This window comes from Eulemur rufifrons, chromosome 7 (assembly GCF_041146395.1).
Source record: "Eulemur rufifrons isolate Redbay chromosome 7, OSU_ERuf_1, whole genome shotgun sequence".
Lineage (NCBI taxonomy): Eukaryota > Metazoa > Chordata > Mammalia > Primates > Lemuridae > Eulemur > Eulemur rufifrons.
In genome coordinates, this window is record NC_090989.1 from 111,160,317 (window position 1) to 111,186,400 (window position 26,084).

At 32.4% G+C, this 26,084-nt stretch overlaps 1 protein-coding gene across 2 annotated transcripts; it reads left to right on the forward strand.

Moving 5' to 3' along the window:
* Positions 1 to 25,734, forward strand: PLSCR5 (phospholipid scramblase family member 5). 2 transcript variants are annotated; one of them, XM_069473125.1, is made up of 8 exons: positions 1 to 157; positions 4,704 to 4,846; positions 9,190 to 9,232; positions 10,151 to 10,371; positions 12,346 to 12,507; positions 14,349 to 14,510; positions 17,057 to 17,139; positions 25,564 to 25,734. In XM_069473125.1, the coding sequence occupies exons 1-7, from the start codon at positions 145 to 147 to the stop codon at positions 17,093 to 17,095; spliced, it is 783 nt and encodes a 260-aa protein (XP_069329226.1). In that variant the 5' UTR covers positions 1 to 144; the 3' UTR covers positions 17,096 to 17,139; positions 25,564 to 25,734. The 2 variants fall into 2 exon arrangements, with proteins under 2 accessions (XP_069329226.1, XP_069329225.1); XM_069473124.1 differs by lacking the exon at positions 25,564 to 25,734 and adding an exon at positions 17,227 to 17,333 and having other exon boundaries at positions 4,704 to 4,882.
* Positions 25,735 to 26,084: the final 350 nt, after the last annotated feature.

Consider the following 26,084-nt stretch of genomic DNA (forward strand, 5'->3'; position numbering starts at 1 on the left):
ATTTGTAAGCTGACATGAGGTACACAGACACCTTCTGAAGTTTTATGCATACTGTGTTTTCTCTCCTTGCTGCAACAAGAAAAGCCTTTTTTGTTTTGCTTGTTTTGACCTGGCTGCCTTTGAAGAAGTGACTCAGACATCTTCATGGCCTCTAAAGGTAAGAGTAAATATAACCAGCTAATAAAATTTTCCTTATATTATGACTAAAAATATACAGTTGTAGAGGTGTTACAAACAGTAAGATTGGTACTTTAACAGCTTTCATTTCCCACTTTTGAACATGGAAATTTTAAAAATTTAATTCCAAGAAGCATGTTACATTTAACTAAAAGAAATAAACCACTCTATCTGATGAAATGTAAAAGTTCAGATGTAAACAATGTTTTAGTTATCTTGAACATAAACACAGTAAATTAATAAGAAAAACTGCATAACAAAATGTAGAATGGGACTATTTAATGTCAAACACAAGGACAGGTTGATATTCCAGGTTTAAAGAGATTTGAAGAAAACTTTTCATACATAATTTAGAAAGCATTAAAGTACAATTGGGAAGAGGGAACTGGTAAGTTTTTCCTTAAATCCCTAAAACTGTAGAAATGCCATTACTGATCTCTTTAAAGGTCCCCAAAGACAAGAAATGTGGTTGTTTTTTAAGGTGATAAGTTACAATCTCACTAAAACTACTGTGCAACTTGTATACAAAATAAAATTATAATGTGTTTTCATTTCATTTTCAGAATGAACCATTAAACTCTAGGCTATAATGAAAAGTTTTAGCATGAAGAATTATGATTAGTGTAATTGGTGGAAACCTTTTAACTCAATTATAATAGGATAATATAATCAATTTATAATATTTTAAATTAAATTAATGATCCATTCAAAGAAATGTGTATGCTTACTTACTTCCTTTATCGAAACACACTTTGGGACACTATTTACTATGAAACAAATGAAGTAATCTTTTCATTTTGCATCAACATTTAATATAGACCAGTCCCCTGAGAATCACTGGGAACACTCAAATCGTAAAATATGTACATGAACCAGCAAAACCATGAATTTTAATGTATGTGTGCTTCATTCTCTATATCTAAAGACAAATAAACAAAAAACCTAGAAAAGTATTTTCTTTCATTTAAGACTGATACTAGCACTTAGTCCAAAACACTTCATCACTTTATAAAATAAGAGTTAACAGCAACACTGAAGCCTGTAAGGTAAAGAGTTGCAGACTGTGTAAAATATTTATAAGCTGGTTATACATTTTTAAAAGAGTAGATAGAAATTCAAAGCCAGATAGAAATTCAAAGGAGTTCCTTCTTCATCTGGTGGTCTGAGTCTTTGAAGAAACTTGTGACTAGAAAGCAATATTATGATCAAAATATGATTAATCTACCAAAAAGTAGTGATGTTCAGTAATGATAAGTACTTAAGACTAAACTTAGAGGCAAAACTTCAGATGGAAAACTGACACTCCTCCTGCAACCTACTCAAAATACTTAACACATGGCGTGGGTAAAACACCTATTAGAGACCCTATGCTAATTAAGAGAATTTAAATAACAATAAAGCTTGCTTTTCTATTAGAAATCTTGTTTGAGAGGGCATGTCAGGTTATCATCATTATTTACCTAAAACATTTTTGTGGACAGTTTTCTTCAAATATTTGTAAAGACATTATTTATAACATTGTGTTTCCTGGCCCATGAAACTGTATTGGCAATTAGCATTTTCCCAGGGAATAAAGCTAATTGGCATTTCATGCATTTCTTAGGCAAATCAATCAGCACTACTAAACCAAAGGACAGTCTGAATACTGAATGCCATTAGAATTGAAGAAACATTTGTGTGATCTTGAGCCTCTTGGTTTACCATAAATAAACACAATCTAAGAACAGATTCGTCTCAAACTTCAAGTGTGAGAAAAAAGTTTTCAGGATGATCTAAACTGAACAAGAGTTATCTTTAAAAGATACTAAAATCCCAGGAAAGGAAGTGAGTGATCTCCGAATAGTGTTCTCTCTCAACGGTCTCAGACAGAGACCCACCCATACTCTTCTAAAGAGTTTGGACATGATATCCTCTGGGCCTCAAGTGCACTGATGCCTCTGGACCTGCTGCAAGGTCTAAGGACCTAAAGATCTGGGTTAGGAATGTGTAGTTACTTGCCAGACACTCCATAACTCACTGTATTTTGTTACAACAAACACAGTTTATAATGTAAAATTGTGGCAATTTGCCAATCCACTTAACAATAAAATTGACAATGAGAGAATCAATTAATTTTCTACAAGCTATTGTTAGAAATTGATTCCTACATTGTTTTTTATTAATTGAGGGTCAACACATGTAAAGTGCATAAAGAGCATGAAACTTAGTCTACATAATTTTTAAAATAAAGGTACACTAATGTAACCACCACCGAGATCAAGACATAGACATTTCTAGCTTCCATAAAGTTCTCTTTCTGGCTAAAAAGCCAAGCAACTTCATTCTTAAGATGAACCACTATTCTGAATTTTATCACTGCCTCTATGCTTTTCTGAAAGTGAATGACAAAAGTGCATTTGGCACTAATGCTAAAGAAGGAATGTTTATTACCTTTCAATATTTTCTAGTTCTTACTGCTATAATGGCCATTAGCTCCTCTCCAAAATGTAACATGGTGTTACATAGTCTTCTTCTGAGTTTGCTGCTTGGGGTTCCATTTGGGGACCCTTCTCAAGGGCAAATGGAGTTCTTAGCCTATTTCCTTTGTGTCTGCCCCAGATCTAAGAAAAGAAGAGTTCAGGTTGGAGTACTTGTGGAAAGCAAACTGCTATAATATTATCAATATGGCACTCTATTTTAATGGAGACATATGACAACTTTTTCCATGTGGTGCTAACCAAAAAGCATATCTGAATTCTAAATGTAGACTACCAGTACAAACTTCATGATCCTATACTAATAATGATAAACATAGTCCATTCCTAGAACCTTAAGGTAAAATAAATACATGAATAAATTTATTTCATGAATAAATGAATGAATTGAGGATATGCTTGATTTTTCTTAATGATGGGGAATTTACTATGTTCAAAGGAAACCCATTTCATTTTTTTAAATTTAGTTTTTAGAGATTTAAAAGATACAGAAAAATACCCCTCACATGCACGTATAAACTCTCATAAATATAGTTGTCATTGCTAAAGTGAAACCATTGTAATCTAGCATAAATGTAGATGCCACAATTTTAGCATGTGTGTAATGAGAGTTCTTATTCAAATCTTTGTACAAATATTATAAATTTCCTCCTTGTATGAATCCAGAACCACTTTTTTGTTCTTATTATTAATATATCTTTAAAATGATCTGAATTACTTGTCTTCATAATGGTCCCTCTCATATTTGAAAATACCTGTCACAAACCTTGTTCCACACCTACACTCAACAGCATCACATTGATAAAATAACTAAATGCACTTATGAAAACTATAATACTTTATTGATTACTAAAAATGAGAAGTAAAAACACTGATATTCTTTGGGAAAAAAGGATCTCTATTAAGGAAATACCTATGTGGTAGTCATGTGAGAAGAGAAAGAAAAAATAATAGTAGAAAAGCTATCATTTATATTTTTAAACCTAAAAGAGTTTTGCATGCACCACTTATTAAGGCTTATGCATAATATTACAAGGAATAATGAATGCAAGATAAACAGCAAACCTCCAAATTTCAAACTAAGAGATGATTTAAATAATAATAGATTGACCTGGGAATAATATAGAAAACAGATGATTTCCCTAAAAAAATAAAATTCAAACTTTATGGAATTATTTTATTACTTTATCTTTTGTAATATTGGATGAGCTACAAAGGGATTCATACTCTGAAAATATTATTGGGTGCTTTTATACAAAAAAACTGGAAATCAAAGCTAAGTTTGATATTATACTGCCCCTAAGAAGCTCACAAATTAGTTATGAATATTCTTACAGTATATGAAATTAAACCATTAGTTGTCAAAGTATATCCTCAGACCATTTTGATTAGCTTCATCTGGGCACTTTATTAGAAATGCAAATTCTCCAGTCCTCTCTCCCTCCTCCACTCCTGAATCAGAAACTCTGGAGTAAGGTCCAGCAATCTGTGTTTTAATAAATCCTCTAGGTGATTCTGTTAAAGCTAAAATATAAAAAACACTGAGTTAAACTGAGCCATAACAGTGCTATTGGTAAAATGAAACAAAAAATCCTCAGAAATCACAAGGTACCCCCATAATATTTGGGAAGGGGAGAATATGCCTTGAAAGATGGTCATAATTATGATTAAAATCCAAGTCTAAGATTAGCCTTTTATGAATACAGAGTATCTAGTGCCTTTTACCATTCTTTTTTCTTTTGTGTTTATGATTCTTCATGTCTCTAAACAGATGTTACTTGCCTAAATATATTTATATATATTTAGTCACTTATTTTGGTCAAATTATTCAACTTTTTCTCACAACTAGTACCAGCAGTCTTTCCCATTTCTTTTTTTCTGACTCAGGGGTCAAGTGGTGGTGGCAGTGAGTAGAGAAAATGAAGGAAAGGGTACTAAAATGAGAGGCAACAGGAGATAATCTACCCCTGAATTGAGAAGTAACAAATATTTTAAGGACTAAATGAAATGGCCTAAATTTAAATATAGATTGGGATTTTCATTCTCTTGCAGATGCCCAGAAACAAAGAAGTAGAGGTCTACTTGGTTTTCTCCCTGGAACTCCAGACCCAGACCAAAGTCTTCGCGCCTCCTCTTCCAGTTCAGAAAACCAGGCATGGCAGCCGCGTCTCCCTCCGCCAAGTTTCCTGCCAAGAGTCAGTCTCCCTCCTGGTCTAGAATATTTAAGCCAGGTGTTTTTATCTTTATATTCCTACAAATATTTTCTCCTTAAAATTAATACAAATTTGGTTTCTTGCTTTTCAACCAAAATTGTAAGTCTTCAACCATTTATAGAAGTGACACAGGCATTATAAATCATAAAACAATGATTTTATTTATTTCTATTATTTAGGAAAAATTTGCCATCTTTCATTGCTACTTTTATTTTCTTATGTACTTGACAGAGTGACAAGACTAAGTATTTTTGATAGAGCTGTTTAGCACATTTATCCACCTTCTGTTCATTGCTCAAGGTGTCAGTAAATTTATCCCTGAGGAATTGTCTAATATATCTAGTCACCTACAGCTATTTAATTAAAGAATATTTATTGAGTACTTGCTATATTCAGGGCATATAAAAAGCATAAAACCTAGTCCCTCTCACCCAAACATTTTGCAACCTAATTGGGAAGACAAAAAAATGTTAAAAAAAAAAAAAAGTGCAAGGATGTGTACAAACGCCAGCTAAACACACAATTGTAATTTGTGCAGGTATATAGAGGAGAGAAAGGTTGTTAAGGCTCAAAGTACTTGGGAGAGACTTCAGCTATGAGCTGAGAGTCCAGCGTCTTCAACTGAATCTTAAAAGGAAGATGGAAACCCAAGAGAAAGCAAGTTGTCAAGTGAACATTATTGTCTTCTGATCCTGCTGCATCTCCAGGACAATTTGCTTGAAAGATCATATTACGATTAGGTATAGTTGCTGTTTTAGTCATTTTAGGGTAGGTAGGGATTCAAGCCTCATAACAAATCAATCAAAAATATCAACATCTGAACTATATGGCACATAAATAGCTATTGCTATTCGTATATGAATATTATTGTTGCTTTTGTATTTTATTCTACAAATGATTAGAAATACACTTACACTAATATTGAGATGTCAGCACATCTGCTGCAATTTTCAGCTTGTTTGGCATCCTTTCAATCTATAAAGTCTATCTCCTTTATCAAAATCAAATCTCTGTGTTAATTCCCTTAAGGTACAGGAGATTTCTGTTATGCCTGGTAGGGTTTAGGCTGCATGCAGCATATGTTCCTGGGAAAATGTTTGTAATTGCAGATGCCTTCTCCAGAAACCCACTGGCAGACAAATGTACTTTAGAGACTGGAGAGCTCAGGGAGATATGTAAAAGAGCTGGAAAAGCGAACCTACCATCCTCCATCTGCAGAAAGGATCAGCTGTAATAGCTGACGAGAGTTGATTAACTGCTGCAAGCTGTTTGGGAATGTTGTCAGACAAGGTTTTGCCAAGTATAAAAGTGATATACCAGTGCCAGAGGGCTGAGGTTTGATGATCACATATGGTCATCACATATTCTTCTTCCATCCATGAATGATGACACACCCGGAGCCAGATGCTTGACATGAATACATTTTTTTTTAACATTCAATAAATAGAGATATGAACACCTTGGCTTAAATTCTAAAAGGGAGAAAAATTTCCAAAATTACATCTTTGCTAGTCTTTCTCACAAAACAAAAATATGCCTACAATCGTTGAATATTTTACTGCTAAAAGGAAAGATAATTTACTCACTTTATACTAAAAGAACACATTTACTTTAAAGCAATGAACACATAAAAGGATGAGTGAACATTTCAAAAGTGTTATATAATAAGTCTATAAGAGACACAACAGAAAGTGAATTTTCAGGTGCTAACTTTTATCTAAAAGCCATAAGATTAAATAAAATCACGAATATTGGATTTATCAATAAACAAGAAAATATGCAATAAAAATCCTTCTAAATTATTAATAAAAAATGAAGTAAAATTTTTAAAAACCATCTATTCTCTTTTAATTAAGTCCATCCAATAACTATGGAGAATCTTGTTTCCATAAACAATTTGAAAATAAATACACATATATATATGTTTAGCTGTATATATGCATATATATATATATATATATCATGTAGATTAAATCTAAGAATAAAATCAATACATACTTGCCATAGGGATTTACATGTTCATAACAGTCAATGACATTTTACACTATAATGTCCAAGGATAATTAATGATTATAATTTAGTCACTTATGGGTACCAGTAGTAAAAGTCTATAAAAACGTAAATATCCAACTTATTTTGAAATACATATATTAAATGGAATCACTGATACCTATAAATCTGATTTTTAAAAAGCATTAATTCTTAATCTGCATCCAAGGTCGCCATTGTATTTTCATTTCTACTACTTTCATACCTTAAGAGCACTTTACTTGCCCTGACACCTGAATATATAATTCAATCTGTTTAAAGTTTCCAACAGTTCCTAGTCCATCAATCAACAGAAAAGGATGGAAAAAGCACATTTGGACCATCGTTAATAAGCAGCCTAGGGCTAATTCAAGAAAACTATAAGAACAACCAAAAACAAGACCCTCAAGTCCAGGAGGTTTGGCCTCAGAAATCAAATCAAATGTTATTACAGAGGATGAAGAGAGTAGAAGAGTACAGAAAACAGGGAAGAAAGGCACTCAAGTTCCACAGTGTCTCAAGATTGATTTCCTCGTTCTGCAGTTTATTTAAGTGATATCAGTAAAGTACCAAATAGAAAGCATTGTCAGAATCGGTGGCCTATTACAAGCTCTATGATTTTGGGTAAATTACTTAACCTGAGATTGTTTCCTCACATTTAAAATTAATGACATTTATCTGTCTGAGTTTTGGTGAGGATTAAATAATATACTATGTCAAAATGTCTAGCCCGGTGACTACATCATGGTAGTTATTCAGTAAACAACTGCTATTACTGACTATTAGAGAGGCACTACTTCCCTTTTCTGAGTAGGTCTCAATTGATAGTTCCTAAAGTTCAGGACTAAAGCTTGATCCATGACACCAATACTCAAAGTTTCTAAACTCAGACTTCATTTTGACCCCATAGATCTCCATCTCTAAGTTAATTCTATGTAGATCCATGGCTAAATAATCAAGTATATGCTTCTTAAGGATATATCTTTCTATTTCCACAACCTCCCATTTTCCTGAAAATAGAATGGAGGTAATGAAATACACTATAAAAGATTCATTCTCATTTTAAAAAAATCTTTTGTCATAATTGCTAATATAGCTTTTAGAATATCTTAGACCATAAAATAGTTTTGGAAAAATATTTTTGTGAATTTTTTAAAAAAGAGCCCACATATACTTTTTTTTTTTTTTATCAATAATAAGATTTAAAGAGAGAAAATAGTATTAGTTTTATCTCCACCTCAGGATTATACAAGGACAATGAAGGAAGTAATGTAGCTTCAAATTTTCTGAGATTGTGGTGTCCAATCAATACCAAATTTTAGTAATGACTGGCTCAGTTTGACAGTTATTGGTGAGTTTAGTAATGTAAAGGGAGAATAAAGTAAAGAAAAATTTAAGGTGAAATTTAAAATGAAGTATTAGAAAACACAATGATCAGCAGTATATTCAGTGTTCATGATTTTGCCTTAGTGGGTCTTCAAGCACTGATTATCAAATTTAAAATACACACAAATAAATTTTATTCTAAGAACACATCCTTCCTATTTCCTTTAAAATGGCAATTTGAATTGTATACTTTTTAATATTGTTATTTCTCAACATCTGTGGATACTTTATGTAAATTAACTTTAATTTTAATTACATAAGGCAAATTTTATATCACATATTTAGTGCCATAACTGTCATTCTGGTTAAATTTGTATTTTGTTGACACCAAGAGGGTTTCCGTTTTTTTCTAGTCCAAAGGAAAATGTGAATGAGAAAATTTTATAGAGTAATCTTTCAGCCTTAACAAAGACATTTCATTACTAAAAGGAATGATTTGCAGCCTGTCAGAGTGACAATAGAATTAGGCAGGGGTGAAGAGGAGAGGCCAGGAATTCAAATCATTGCTGTGTTGTTTCATTTCTTTAAAAAAGAAGTATTGGAAGTTTTAAAATATCTTGGGCATTATTATTTAAAGATTGTTTAAAAATCTTATCAAACTTTTGTTTCCAGACCTACTCTTATTTTCCACTATCACAGAAAGAGTTAGCACTGAATTAAACACTGTCCCTATTCTTATTTTGGGCAATTCTGCCTTGGAATTTTTAGAGGTCTTATAAATTTTTACTTGAATAAAAGTCATTTGTGTTACATTATAAAATGTGAGCTGTTTTCAACCTTTTTCCTAATAAAGAACATGAAAATCACCTAATTTTATGTGGTATAGTAAATATGTTAATAGTAATATCTCCAAAGGTTTTTGAAGTCTGTGATGTAATACTTTGTATTTCCTTTATGTCACCCTTTAACAGTTAGACCTGATAATTATACACCAGCAGGTGGAGCTTCTTGGAAGTGAGTACATTATATTCTGCATTTATTAAAACTGTTGAAAATATTTTCCTTTTCAGAAGTTTCTTTACAGAAAAATGTGTTAAAAGCAATAAAGTTAAATGTGTGGAATAGAATCAGGTCAAAAAGAACTCTATTTTTTAAATAAAAGCTAAAAGTAAAATTATTAATCTGATTTAGATAAAACTCTGAGTTGATGATATTGTCATTAAAATTCTAACATTATATATAATCTTAAAACAATAAATGCTATTTGATCATTTCCATGAATGTTAATCATTTACATTTCTTAATACTTTCAAAAATGGAAGTCAGGGTTGAGACACAAAAACTGTCAAAACAAAATGCTACTGTTTTAACATTTTATCAGTGATTCACCAAACAGGGAAATTATTTAACAATACCCAAATTTACAAGAATGACTAACTGGATTCAAATTACTTGAGTATTTTATGTTTGTAATTGTTCTACATTATTCCTAAAATAAGTCAAAATTAAATAGTAGGATAGCATGAAGCTGTAGATGTATTACCAGATAGAGATTTTAGACAAAATCATTACTATCACTGTAAGTTGTCCCAATAATTTCCATAGCAATGATAGATTTATTATTTGAGTAATAGATTCTTCTTCTGAGCATTGGATCTTTAGTTGAAAAGTGATACTACATGTTTTCAAGTAGGTCATATATCTGGAATCAAAATTAATTAATTACATAGCTTTGTTCTCAGCGTTTACTTTGATTTCCATGGCTAAGTTCTCAAAATTTAGACCATGGAAATAGATTGTGTAAACAAGATACCGTATAATTAATAATTAATCAACTACTCTGTTTTAATTAACAGTCCTCCTTTATTTATTTGAAAATTTTGATACTAAGCAAAGCATTATTTTATGACATTTTTTTTTTTGTTCCATTAGTGATACTTGGCACTGAGACCTCCAACAAATATGAGATTAAAAACAGCTTGGGACAAAGAATTTACTTTGCAGTGGAGGAAAGCATCTGTTTCAATCGTACTTTCTGTTCCACGCTGCGATCTTGCACCCTGAGGATCACAGATAACTCAGGTCGAGAGGTGATTACCGTAAACAGGCCTTTGAGGTGTAATAGCTGCTGGTGTCCTTGCTACCTACAAGAGGTTAGTCACTGGCTTTGGTGTCTTATTTTTTTAAATCAGCAATTATTTCTTTAAATGGAATTCATCTGGAGCTATGGGCCTATTAACCTTTCAATTGTTTGCATTAGTATGATGCTTCTTTCGGATCAGAATAGTTTGAGGATTTGATGATTCACTAAACTTTTTTCCTTTCCAACCAAAAACTACGGTGGATTCTGTGATGTTAATTGGTGGAGATAGCTCATGTATCATGAAAATGAGACACATCCTCCTGAATCTCTACATTAGCCACATAATTATAATGTCTACAAGTTCCACCATTGGGCAAATAGACCCTTTGTCTTCTCTAACTGTAGCAAAGTCCAGGAAGTGCTAAGTGATATTAAACCCCTCTAAGGTGTTCTCTTGTTTAGATATTATTATTTAGTACAGAATCTCACATTATATTTACCCATTTATGACAAACCCCAAGGTTTGGCAAAGGTAATATTACTGTTTTAGAGGGAATAATTCAATTCCTTTAATATACAAGAGATTATTATTTAATAGACTTGTAATCATAACTTTCATTGATATAATGCAGTTAAATTGACAGAACTTTTACTTCCTTTACTGAATTTCATATTATGACATCTGTATGAGCTAGAAAGAGTAGGTTTTACTTCCATGTTTTGCAGTCAAGGAAATAGAGTGGAGGTGAGTTTCCCAGGATCCCGCATTCGGGAAATATCATAAATGGGACTTGATCCGGGTGTCCTAATCCAAGCCCAAGCTTCTCTATTGAGTACCTGTGTATAAGCACTGTCCTTAGAACAATGGAAAATAAATATTAATATAGAAGAGACATTTCTAACAATATATATTGAAGCTAATTCTCCAAGTATTAACATTTATAGGCAAGCACCTAAGTGACAAGATGGCTCAAGTACTCATACACAGAGCCCAAGAATTTCCATCCACCTGCTGAAGATTTAATATTAGTGTGTCCCAAGATGGTATAGTCAGTATAATTATAGAATATATGCCCATTTGAAAACTTCTGATAATCAATGTTTTATTTAATAGTAATTCAGTGTCATAAATTAAACATAAGATATATCATAATACCCATTAGTAATTTTTTAAAGTTTGATCAAAATCAAATCACTGACTTTTAAAATGATCCCAGAACAAGTCTATATAATTCCAAGCAGTCTAGTTAAAATGATGTTTGTCTACCTAAGAACACTACAGACATACACAGAAGACTATGAACTTAATAAGAAAAGTCAAAATCAGATAGTAGAGAGATGGCTTGGTTTAAAAGCAAACATTTTATTTTTATTTACACCTGCTCCCAACTTATCTTAGAAAAGTAATTGGTTTGGCTTACGTAAATATGTAAGGGTAATGGGGTCAAATACTAACATTGTGCCTGAAAATGCAAAATGCAACTGCTTATCTGTAATACTTTGGAAAACATGAAACAGCAGTCAAACTGGTGTTTAATAACCATAACTGCAAAAAGAATTTGTTTTTAATTACACACAGAAAAACTGGAAGTTGACAGTATGAAGAGAAAAAAACTCATGAACACTCACTAATTGGTAAAAGAGACTTAGATATATGTTGTGGCTACAACTGAGAAGAAGTAGATATGAGTTAGCACATGAGGAACAGCTTCAATGGTTGACCAACTGTTGTACTGGGAATAAAATGGCAAAGAAGCCAGTGTCCCAGTGTCAGAAGATAGTCCTGGGGCAGATTCTCCTTAGGGACAATAAGATATGGACTTTCAGTGCACAGTACCATTTATCTATATAGTGAATTTCTTTGTTTCTCTAAGATAGAAAAAAAAAACCCACTGCTTTGTATTCTTACAAGCAGATATTTAGGTTGGTTTATAGAATATTAAAGTAATTTCATAACTATACTGTTTAGAGGTAAATTGATATTATAGTAACATTAAAATATAGTAACAAGAAAATCTTCTTTTATTATTATATCTTCTTACAGTTAGAAATTCAAGCCCCTCCTGGTACTATAGTTGGTTACATTGCTCAGAAATGGGACCCCTTTCTGCCTAAATTCACAATCCAAAATGCAAACAAAGAAGATATTTTGAAAATTGTTGGTCCTTGTGCAACATGTGGCTGTTTTGGTGATGTGGATTTTGAGGTATGATTGAAAAATGAAGGAAATTTTCACTTAGATCCTGATATTTTGCAACATGATTCAATTCTTAAAATGTTCAAATTAATTTAATCTCAAATAAATTTAGAAAATAACATATTTGTGAAGTAATATAATAAGCTTATTTTGTATATGCAATAAGAATTTATAATTCCAGAGATACTAAGTCCGAGAATTTTTTAAAAATAATATTACAGAATGTACCACCTTGGTCATATTTGTCATAGGCCAGTGTAAGTATTATTCAAAGTAATTTTAACAAATAGAATATAATGATGGCAATCAAATAAAACTTTTCCTGAAAGTATAATTTATAAGTTTTATGGACAAAACAGTAAACCTCTTATTTTAAATGTATCCAAGTGTCTGAACATCAAGCTTTTTATGTACATATAGTTTTGCCTTTTTTAGATAATCAGTATTTTCTGATTTTGAAAAATAGCAGTGCATTCAATTTTAGGTGTGTCTTACTTATGTGGAATTATAGAATACATGGTATATAGTTTAGAATCACCTAAATTATATAACTTCTTTTCTATAGTTCCGGTGGTCACATTTCCCAGTTCAGATCTTATTTCAGAAACATACTCCATTAAAATATCACTAATTTAGAAAGCTATGATCATACAACTTTTAAAATTTGTTTTATAAAACAATATACTCTCATATTTTTGTAAATTGAATGCTAAAAGCAATAGGTAGTTGCAAATCTAATCTGTAGCAATATGAACTATCTTAACAGATTCTCCTAGATAACATCTTGGGCAGAGAAGATGACCTAAATTAAAGTGTATATTTATTTTCCATTCATTCATTCATTCACTCATATGTCTTACCTAGGACATCAGTTTTCAGGACTTAAAGGAACATTAATCTTATAGAATATAAGGTAAATTTTACAACGTGAGCTGTTCTAACTTCATCCCATTCCAAAAAAAATTTGTCATGGCTTTCCTAAGAGTAATATGATTGAGGAGAACTTAAAACATAAGAGTGTTAGTATTCAGAGTATGGAGATGTCCTAAGTAACTTTCTCTGTTTTCTATCTTTTTCCACCCTATGGAGAGTGAAAGTTTATATTGAATCACTTTCAGCATCAGAAGGGGAAACAGGGTATGCAAATGAATGGTTTATAAAGTTGAACTATAGACTCCTTCTACCTGAGAAGGACTGATAGACTTTGATGTCAAATTGGTCTGAACTTCTTTGTGGTACATCAGCCCAGAGGGTTTTTTGATGTAAAAAAGTGGGATTTAGGATTAGTTAGAAAGGAATGGCCTAACAAATGTCTGAGTATAATACTAAAATGTGATCTAATAATTATTGGTAATATTTAAATGTTTTAATAATTATAAAATATTAGCAATAAATGTTTGAAAGTTTACAAATTGTACCTAGAAATTAATTTAATTCCTAATATCTTCTTTTATATTTTTTTAAATGGAGAATTCAGGTTTAAAATCTAGACCTCAGGTAAAGGAATTACCTTCATGGTTAAAGCATGTAATTGAACTATGTACCTGCTGCCATCTTGTGGTAGCCTGGACTTAATAATTTATTGCTATTATATTCTCCATCTGCATACAAAAAGAAAAAAAAAGAATTATGATGAATTAGAAAACTGTCAGAAAAGCAAAATGTCTGAAGAGTGAACTGGAAAGTTAAATCTATAAACCTACCCTTATATAAAGGAATAAATAACATATAATTGTCATTTGGAAATGATGAATAAAATAATTGAAAGCTCTCATGAAGTAATACCCTCGGAAGTGTAAAACCATCTTTTTTCATCTTCAAATTCAATACTTCTTATTTTCTTTTTTAAGGTGAAAACCATTAATGAAAAACTTACAATTGGGAAGATTTCAAAGTACTGGTCAGGATTTGTAAATGATGTCTTCACAAATGCTGACAACTTTGGAATTCATGTGCCAGCAGATCTGGATGTGACAGTCAAAGCAGCAATGATTGGTGCTTGCTTTCTCTTTGTAAGTATGCATAAGGGTGACTTATTTTTCTCTTTCTTACTTGTTAATTACTATAGAGCCAATCCCAGTTTACACAGTTTTTACTCCCAAAGAGTAAGTTTTATGCATAGAAAGCTAGTTTGGGACAAACTTTCTTCAAAAATCAGAATTTAGAAGCCTGCATTTCTATTAGGCAGCCACTCTCCTGTGATGTCACACCATCTCTTCCTTAAAGATTGATCCCCCATAGCATCCTAGTCATCATTTCCTCAAAAACCGAGTTTTCCTTCACTTTCAACTTCAATTTAGATTTTTGGCTTATTTTCACTGTAACTGAGAAATATGCAAGAATAAATATCACAAGATTTATCCTGGGCAAAGTTCAGGACCCTGCCTAACAATGAGCTAGGTGATATTCAGAATGTGGGAAGTGCAGCCTTCTTGCCTTTCCAATATGAACATAGATTCATGGGATGACACCAATGAGTTAATAGGTAGCAGTTTCCATTGTTACAAAGATATTGTGTCCTTGTCCTTACTTTCAACTTACCATTTTATTGAAAACATTTTCTTCTTTGGTATATGCAGATTGGTGATAGACAAACAGAAGTTAAGTAATACCTGTGCCAAAATGCTTGGCTAGCCCTATTCCTAACTTCCCCTCTGATACCTACTTCATTTCCTACCATTTTCAACACACCCACAAAAACTCATGGAATTTTTAAATAAATTTAAATTCTTCCTCATATTTTATTGTTCTGTGGAGTTTTTAGGTTCCTAAATCTTATGGTTATATTAATGCGTGTGCTTCTGTGGAATAAAATCAGCCCTATTTACTGAGTTTCTCCTAAAGACAGTTGGGAAATAAATGTACAAACTAAAAATTATTCCTTGGTGATTTCTCTGAAGGAAACTTAAGAGTTTAGTATAGAAATGCTTATGTATATGTATCAGGGTTGTTTCTCTAGCACTTTAGAGGAATTATTTTAACTTACTGGTCCTCTATCATCAATAGAAGGTAGAATTAATACTTGTAGAGAGCTGAGTTTTGTACTTACTAAGTCATCATTTACCCTCAATTCCCATTTTCATCTACAAATCTAACCAATTCAGTCAACCTTGCTTGTCACCTAATATTTCTTCTATTCACTTTTCTCAAAATCACTTGACAGTGATTTGACTTGTCACCTTTCCTTTGCTCACCCTTCCCATTTTTGATCATTCTCCACTTCAGCACCAATCCCTCTAAACACACATATCCCTTTCCCAAGACCTTAAATAGGCCTTTCTGTTTAAGCCCCACACTTACTGTTTATATTACAAATCAGATCCTCTTTAATCTGCCCTATTTGATGTAACAGGCTGAGGACAAAAAAAAAAAAAAAAAGTACTGTCAAAAACAGAACTATAATTTATGTATAACCTTTATGAAAAACCTTTACTTGTTCTTCTTACTAATTGCTTTCAAAAACCCTCTAAATATGTTCTTATTGAAAAGAAAGAGCCCTATTCTTAGCCCATATTCTTTGAGGGATTGAGAGGATGTCGCTTTGATAAAAGTTTTTATAGGCCCTAGTCAAAGTGTGGTGCAAAGTGCAGCATCGGCACCATCTGGAAGCTTGTTCAAAGTGCAGAATCTCAGATCCTATCCCAGACAAACAATATCCCTGAATGATTTCTCTATGCCATATAAATTTAAGAAGCACTACTAGAGATAACACATCAATCATCTGGAAGGATAGCTTTTAAACTCCAGCATCTAAGGGAGATATATATTCACTGAGAATAGTTAATGGTTCCCATTCATTTCTTTTTTTTTTTTCTTTTTACCATCATATTATAAAACACTTGTGGGTTGTTTTTTTTTTTTTTGTTTGTTTGTTTTTTGCCAATATAGCTTTTAAAACAATTTATCATGTGTATTACCAAGATAAGTTATTTTTTTCTATGTGTAATTTGATAGGAAGAATCATGTTTTTAATTTTTAAATACTGTCTCCATTTTATTATCTTATGGTGAAATAGCTTTAGAAAGCTGCTGGTGTGAGGATATACCCTGATCTAAAGAAAAAATTCACAAATGCAAACTAATTTTTGGTCTCTTCTGGTTCTAGGTGACCATTCACAACCCATAACTCTCCCTACTCACTCCACTCTCCGAGTTCCCTCTGATATAGTTTTCAGTACTTCCTGAGATAACTACCTAATTGCTGAACACATTGTCTGTGATGATACATCTAAGTTTTATTCAAAGGTCAATGTCTATCACAACTTCCTGCACTGACCCAGAATGCCCCACAATCTAATTCTGTAAGGTGTTGATCACCCAAAATTTTGACTGATAATACCATGCTGATTCAGATAAGGTTATTCATGCTCTGAAAATTCAACATGTAAGTGGCATGAAGCTTAAAACTTTTCCATTTTTCTCCTACTGATAAATCATATGATGCTGGAACACCACAGGAAATATAATTGCTTTTCATAATCAAAGTTTCTATGTCAGGCTCTTGATCTTAATTGTTGCCTTTTTGTAAATTCACTCATATTCAGTTTATTTATTTGTAGGATTTTATGTTCTTTGAACATTCACTGGCTGGATTATAACAAGCACGATAATGAAAACAATAAAATATGCAGAACATATTTCAGTAAGTAAAAAGCAAGTTTAAATGATCTCTTTCCCTTTGAAGATGTCTATATTTGACGCTATCTAATTCTTTTTCATTTTCTTCTAGAAATCCCTTGGGCTCTGGATTTCATTTCTGAATGGTTTAAGTATTTGCTTTTTTGTAAAAAAAAATGTTAATTATTATATTTATTAAAACATAATTTAATGAGGCAATTATCTAGTTGTGAATGTATGATAGCTAAATACATGATTACTGGCCTGAGCACAAGGTTGTTTTGAGAGATTACAATTCTTTCTTTTTATCCTTTTGAAGTTATTGCAATCGTAAGCATGAAAGATGAGAACTAAGGCTTGCAGCATCACTGATGAAAATTCAATGTTTAGAGAACGCTTTGAAGTTTTTCTGGTACTGAGGCTGGTTACTAATCAAAAGGACTGAATTTCTGAAATATTTTTTCAAAAGTAGTCCCTTTTTACTTTGTTTATTAATTTTCTTATTGTAGTGAGATGTTTTTATATTGGAAAAGTTAAAAATTGGGTAAGTAATATGTGTAAAGATGAGAAAGTTAGATAGTGTCAATTCATTTCAATGCCAAGAGGCACAGTTACATTTCATAAGGAAACTAGTATTTACAAACCAAAGCATGCTTTAAATACATACTTATGCCAAATAATTAAATAAACACATAAATAAACATCTAAGTTTGTAAAAAAAAAAAAAAAAACGTGTTATCTGGCAGGAATTTTATCTATTTGCACTGAAATTTCAATCAATAAGGGATCCGAGTCTCTAAAAAATGGACAACTCCAGGACTTAAAAATAAGCCAACAAAATCAAATAAAACTGTAATCCATGAGGCAAATGCAGAAGTAAGGGAGTACAGTAAATTCAATTAATTAATACCTTCCACTTTAACATTTTTGAAGTTCTCTCTGTTACTGTACCCTAGTTATCAACATATTTCCAAAGTCCACGTGAGAGGAAAATTTGTTGTGAATGGCAATAGTCCTTCTCCCCTTTTCCAAATGGAACAAATTTCTTTTAAGCAAAGTATCATGTAGCCATTTGGACTCTACTTCAGAATTGCACATATACTACTCAAATTATCACGTACATGTAATAGTGTTTGGAGAAAGTCCAGGCAATCTTCCACTCAGAAAAAGGAATGTATTCTAAGCATCTGTTACTAAGTTAGTCAAGTTAGTTGTTTGAAATTAGGAACCAATCATCTCTTAGAAATAGCATTATACATATAGTTAAGTTCACAAAATAGCCCACAAGTATCAATTTAGTTCTGGGCTCTGGGATAAGAGCTTTATATTGTGCAGTGTGGAAAGGAAAAGAATCTTTCTTCCATAATCTGGTTCAGTTTCCTTCAGTTTCTTTATCCTTCGTTACACCTTAACTTTTCTATACGCATTCTCCTTTGACATGCAAAAAGTAGATATTGCCTCAGTCAAGCATAAAAGATTTCCTACTTGAGGCAGAATAGTTTACTAGCCACCAAAAAATAACTATATTTCCAAATCACATACAACCTTCTCTCAGTCGTACCTTCCATTTCTTCAGCATAACTGGTACCACCTGCATACTGGAAGCAATGCAGTCATAGAAGGGAACAAAAGTCCTGTTTGCGATAGACATCACCTTGAATCTAGCTTTGCTGATTGCTAGCCATGCAGCCTTAATCCTGCAATCTTTTTGAATCTCTTTGTGTTTCTCATGTTACCTTGTAGAGCCGTGTTGATGTTGAAAGGTAACTCAGCATTTCCTCCTTTTCCCCTTTATCTATGTCAATTCAAGTGTGTGTGATTTATGGTCCTTTATAACCAGCTAAAGGAAATGACATTTTTAAAGCTGATGGTTATTAACTAATCAAATGGAGAACATGTTTTCAGGACTTATTACATACTGGGCACCATGCTTCAAATGAATTCCTGATGAGGTAATAAAATGAGATGTTAACAAAGGAAAATCAGGCAGTATGTGGATGATCGCCAAGGAACCTGTTTTGCCCCTTTCCCACCCTGCACCCCTGCTTCATGTCCTAAGTTCTCTTCCTAGAGACAATCCTGCTTTCATATCTTCTCTTGTCCTTTACTATTCATGTCTAAAATGAGGTTTCTGAAACCAATGTCACAACAGCAATGGCTGAGACTTTCATTATGGAGCAAGAATGGGAAACAGAAAACACCATTTGTAAATGCTTCATTTTAATATGACAAACAGGAAGTTTTAAAAAGTATTTAAATAGACCCTCAAACTTTTGAAAAGAGTATTCAACACCCACAAGTAATGGAGACTCACTAAAGATAAAAATCCTTCTTAGAATATGTCACTCACCTTAAAGTTGGCTACATTTAAATAAAAACCTTCTGTCGGCATATTCCAATGAACTGAGACCCATACTATCTCTCCTTCCTCATTAAAGTTAAAATTGATCTTTCTATCTCTTTTATGCTCTACTATTTCCTTTTCCACCAAACATAAGTCCATGAGAGACTAACAAGACCCTTCGATTTTCAATGAAAAGCATGCAGCTCCAGAAAAAGGCAGATCCCTTGTATATCACTGTTTCCTGGTTTACTACCTTTCCTTGCACCCACAACACCCTCAGAACATAGCCTCCAACTTTGTTTACTCTAAGATGTACTGGGAAAGACTTGACCAGTTTCACATACCTCTTGTTCATGCATTCATCCATTCATTTAATAAATATTTATTGATTCCCTCTTGTATGCCAACAATATAGTCCATTCTCTTATGGCACTAACAGTTTAGTTGAAGAGATAGCTTTTAATTCCAAAATGACACAAAAAGAAGTCAGATCTCAAATATGAGAATTATTTCAAGGAGATGGACGAGGTGCTAAGCTAGGGATATGTGACTTGTTCAGGGAGTGAGGGAGTGATGTTGGCTTTAATATATGAAAAAAATAGGAGTGGAGAACAGAACATTTTAGGGTGAGATACTAACATCTGTAAAAATTCTGTGATGAGGGAAGAGGCGGACCTGAGAATTTCAAGAGACTTGAAGAAGGCCAGTGAGTAAAGTTCAGGCAGTGAGGTGGAATATGCTACAAGACGAGGATAAATAGGGCCTGTAGTCCATGTTAAAGATTTCAGATGCTGTCCTATTAGCAACACGTCCAGTAAAAATTTATGAGAGAAGTGACTGATTAAAGATTAGATTGGTGAGAGGGCTGGAGAGGACATTCATGGACCAGTTAGTAGTTTACTGTGGAAGTGTAGCTAATGGTAGCTTAGATTAATAGGGCAGTCATGGAAAGAGAGAGAAGTGAGCAGATTCAAAGTATGTTTAGGAGGTAAAATCAACAATACTTGAGGCTGAGCTGAAAACAGAGACACAAGAGAGAAAGGGGATTTCTGACCTATGCCATTTACTGATGGTGAGAACATTATAAGAGGATCTGGTTTGAGGGAAAGAACATGGGTTCAGTTTTTGACACTGAATTTGTAAAGTCTTTAAGTCTTTCAAGAGGAGATGTGAAATGGGCAAGTGAGTATCATTTCATCTAGTATAATATATTTCTAAAGAGAGATGACTTTATGAGAACTATGACTTTATGGGAACCATAGAGATCCAAATAATTTCTGGTTTACTTCAAGGTTGTTCCTAAAAAATATTTTTAAGAAATACATGGACAATGAATTTATTCATTCTTATTTATTTATTTTCTTTAATTGGCAAATAAAAATCATATATATTTATCTTGTACAACATGATGTTTTTAAATTTGTATGCATGTGGAATGGCTACATTGAGCCAATTACCATACACATTAATCTCACATATCATTTTTATGGTGAGAACACTTAAAATCAGCAATTTTCAATAATATACAACATCATCATTAACTATAGTCACCATGCTATACAATAGATCTCTTGAACTTATTCCTATTAATTTATTTGGCTAATTATTTCATGGAAGTACTTCTATGTACTATGTTCTGGATTAGGCATGTGAGCCTCAGGTTCAATGGCACATCGTCCCTACTCTAAACATCTTTTCAACAAATACTTTTGGAGTACATCCAGGGTGCCAGGTGTGGATGTCAGCATTAAGTTATAGCAGTAAACAAAAGCAACAAGGTACCTGCCCTAGTGCAGCGTACATCTATTAGAGTTGATCATAACCCAACCAATAACAACAATACAATATAATCATAGGTGATTATGAATAATGATAAAGAATCACCACTCAAGATGTAAAACAATAAGCTGAATTTATTGCTTGTTCAGTCAAGGTAGAGACACGGTTTATAAGCAAAGAAGAGAAACTGTGTAACGTAAGGTTTAGGGAAATCATGGAGTTTAGAAACTGGCGTGTTGACTTGAGCTATGGGAATGTGTTTGCCAGAATAAGACTGGCTAATTCTCAGAAATCTGTTCACTGGACTGAAGCTATTGCTGATTATCTGATTTTCAGAAATCATGTAAGAGGATTATTACTGATTGTCTTTCATAAATGTGCATACATTGTAACCAATCATTGATTAAGCAAGTTTAATACTGGTTTTGATTGTTACTCTCATTTGATTGTTGCTACAATGAGCCAACAAGCAACCACGTGTTTCCTAGGAAGGTGAGAACTTTATATTCCCAAACCTATTAAGAAGAATAATTCAAGACAAAGAAATAAAAAGAAATAGAGCTTCTGTTAAATTTGAGCATAGACCAAAGAAAAGGAATTAAGAATATTTAGGAAAAGTGAGCTCCAGGCAAATGGAAAAGCAAATGCAAAGGCTCTCATCAAGAGCATGCTGGGCAAGTTTGAGAAGCACAGGAAGCCTGTGTGACTGAAGTATAGTATACAGTGAAGTAGGAAATACAGCCGGGGCTAGATCATACAGAGTCTTACAAGGCAAGGTAAGGAAGAGAAACTGACAAAACCTGGCATTTAATTGGATAGGAGATGTCAGAGATATTAAGAACTCAGGGGTAAAGACACAGTTCCTGTTCGGCCCCAGTTTCTGTTGTGAGAAACTGAAGCTATGGCTATGCCACTCACCAAAACAGGTGTAATTCGGTGTTACAGGTGCTACAATAAAACGAATGTATCACAAATGCACAAAAGAGGACGCATTCCACACCAGTTAGGATGGGAATTTAGAATTCCTAGATATTAAGTAACAAACAACGTATGAGGTGGATATACATCTGCCAGCCTAGGTGGGGTCAAAGCCTGAAAGTGTATGGCTGGGAGAATAAGTGAAGCCAAGAGCATAGAACAAACAAACGCATAGAAATGAGAAACATATTAACAGTAGTTAGCACCGATACAAAGAGGCCCTATGAATTCACAATGTGTCTAATGAGGTCCAACTCTCTTCTTGTGCAAAGGAGTCCACATCTTCCCATTCAACTGTGCCCCAGATATCCTCCAAGTAATGGTGCTAGATATGATTCAGATGATATTTTCTTCTCTTGGATTTATATACTTTGTGCTTGGCCAAAACAACCTCTGGAGACTTTGGAAATTATTTACAATCTGGATTGAAACTCAGAAACTTCATCTGAGTGAACCAACATGTATTGAGGGAGTGGGAAACTGAGTATTTTTCCCAACTCATAATATCCTAAAGAAGGGAAACTAAAACTCATAAGATAAACCACTTATATTTTCCTACAAAAGAGAGATTTTGATAGATGATCTGAAAAGTCAGATTACAGCCCAGATGGCATTTATAGCAGCTTACTAAAATTCTGATTCATTTGAGCCTTAATTAGAGGTTTAGAGACATATATTTTTAGATGTTATATTTTATTATCAAAATGAGAATAAATGGAGGAAATAACGTAAAATTGTACTACTTTACAAATTACTCTTATTTCTCTTTTTCAATTCTGTGTCATAGTTTCTTTAATTGTTAAAATTAGGGTGAAACAAAATTACTGTTTATAATATTTTGACTCTCAAGCAATTTTTCTCTTCTATAAACTTTTATTTTTATCCTTTCTCCTTATATTTTCTTTGGGAATCTGTGGCTTATATTAGAAGAAAAAGGTCCTTTTAACAAAAATTCTCTAAACAAATGCTAATGAATTTTTTCTATTTCTTATGCCATAACTTTCTTATAACATTACAACAAATGGGAATTGTACTTAGTGACATGTATTGAGATTCATCTTAACTGTCCAGGCGTTAAATTTAAGCATCACAGATTTTTAAAATTAAAATTAAATAATTCAAGGAATCTATAATATATTTTAAAAAGAAAAAAACAAATTGATTAAAATCTTGTCAAAGGAGAAAACCATAGTAGGTTTTGCTGATTGAGCCACTCTTTTATGACTGACTGCCAAGTATTAATATCAAATAGTTAAAAATGAATTTTCTAGACATTTCCATTTAATTATAAATATCTAGTTTTTAAAGATCAATCATAATAAAACTACAAGAGATTTCAAATATTAAAATTTGAAATTTTATTAGAACCAAAACTAAAATATGATGAGACTATTATATGTGTATCATGAATACATAAAACCTAGTATTGATGAGCATCTTAAGACACTGGGCTAGATTTCTTATCTATATTTCTCATCTAATTTCAATGCTACACACAAAATGATTATTTTAAGCCCAAAGTTACAAATGAAGAAGTCAATGCTCAGAAAAGTTAAGTAACTTGCCAACAAACTTGCCAAACAAACTTTCAAAATAACAGAACAAGAATCAGAAACCTAGGGGAAAGGTGTTTTTCTTCCTTTAAGACTTGAATATGTAATATTTTCATCAATATTATGTGCTATCTTTGGAAAAGCAACATATAAACAATACTTAAAATCTTTTACCCACTGACAGTATACCTATGGTATCATTTTGGTGGAAATCTATGTGGTTACTATTCTATATAATAGATGAAGCAGCCAATGTGTAAGCCTGAAAAAAATCTCCTTGAAAAAACGGTTTAAATTATATTGGAGAATTTTTTTTAATTAGCAAACATAAAAGATCTGGAAAATATTTTCTTATATCAATAAATCGCAAAACCTATTTTTAGTTTTCCATTTCATTGCCTTTTCAAAATTAATTTTAGCACAAACAATAATAAATGTCAGTATTTATTTTTGCACCTATATTTTCAAGCACATTGAATATTTTAAAATCTATCATATTTTTAAGTATATTGGAGGCATGCCATAGAAAATACATAGACTAATAGAGAAATTATACAGTTCTTACTTTTTTACACAAGCAAGGTGTTTAAAATCCAGTTATATATGTATAGGTAATACAGACTTTTAATAAGTCTTTCATGCTGCAGATGGCAGCAACACATCACATTAGGATGACACTATTTAGCTATTCCAGCAGAATCATGGACATGCAAATTTTTCTTGACTATTGATTTTGTTCTTTCTGTAATCTGGGAAAGAAAATACATTGATTTTGTATATGAAATTTGATGTTTATCAACTGAGAAATAGACTTTTTTACTGATGTATTGTGCACACCACAAAAGTTTAGTAATTACTTACTATTTTTAGTGAGCTGATTGAATACAATTTCCATCAATTTTGTGAATGCATATAACTTTTTTTTAAGAAAACTGAGTAACACAACCTTATCAAATAGTTAAATAAAAGCAGCCATAAAGAATATAATTGAAAGTAGATTCTCAAATCTGATTTTGTCTTCATCGCTTAAGAGATAAACGATTGTTATGCAAAATTTAAAACAATGCAGAAAAATCTCTTCACTTTGATCATTTGTATGTGGCATCTTGATCACCTTCAAAGGAAACATATAGGCAAAGCTGAGACACATGGAGTCAAATCTTCCTGGTTTGGTGATTCAAGTTCATCAAGTAAGGGTGAGTAGGTCTGACCATGGATATAAATGCCCCCACCATTTTTAAGTAGGCTTTTAAGATAATAAAGTGATAAGAATAGAAAACCATAATAAACATTCTAACTAGAACTGAGGTCGGGACGGAAGCAGGGCAAAGCAACATCAATGTAGAGAAATTGACCTTATCCCATATGGGTGAGCTTCAACTCAGTTTAAATGTTTGAATCACATGGGTAGATATTTTATTAAATACCAATACTGAGGTCTCATTCCAGAGCTATTAAATCAAAATCCCTCAGTGGTCTCCTGGGCCACTTTATTGTTTTTGTAAAATCTGCTCAGTAATTCTAATGTGCAACCAGTGTCATAAAAAACTGCCTATTTAATGAAAAAATTGTATAAATTTTAAGCCCGAATCCCAAATTTGGCATTGAAAAGCTTCAGTAATCAGTTTCTGGTTTACTTATATACACTTTCTGTTACTGAGCTCCTTATAGTGCAATAATGTCCCCCTGGGATCCCCATGCAAATCCCTAGTCTGTTCTCTTTAACCTATATTTCAACTGTGCTGAATGATTGCAAAGTCACAGTAATAATAGTGGCATAAGCTTATACTTTTAGAATTCTTTAGGGTATTTCAAAGCACTTGCACACGTATGAATGACCTGAGTTGGACCTCACAAGAAGACAGAGGGTTTCAATTGGACATAATGTTGGAGATTACCAGGTACAACCTCCATATACTGAAGACTTAGAAAATGAGAAGTAGAAAAATTAAATTACTTTCTTCTACTTTGTGTCCACAGGTTCTTTTACTATACCAGAGTATATTATAAAAGACTGTACATAATATATAAAATGTTCAAAATGGTCAATGGATTAATAAATTATGGTTCACACATAAAATGGAATTCTTTATTTTTAAAATGAGATTGTTATTAATATATAAATGATAGAATACCTACATAGGATGGAAAATACCTATAAAATAGCAGGTAAATGAAAAGCAAGTTACTTTGCATAAATGTGAAGAACTATGATTCACTTCTTGTAAAATCAAAAACAATCACATATGAAATGTAGGGGGGTGTGTGTGTGTGTTTGTGTGTGTGTGTAAGACAAAGAAAGGAGAGAGACAGGGA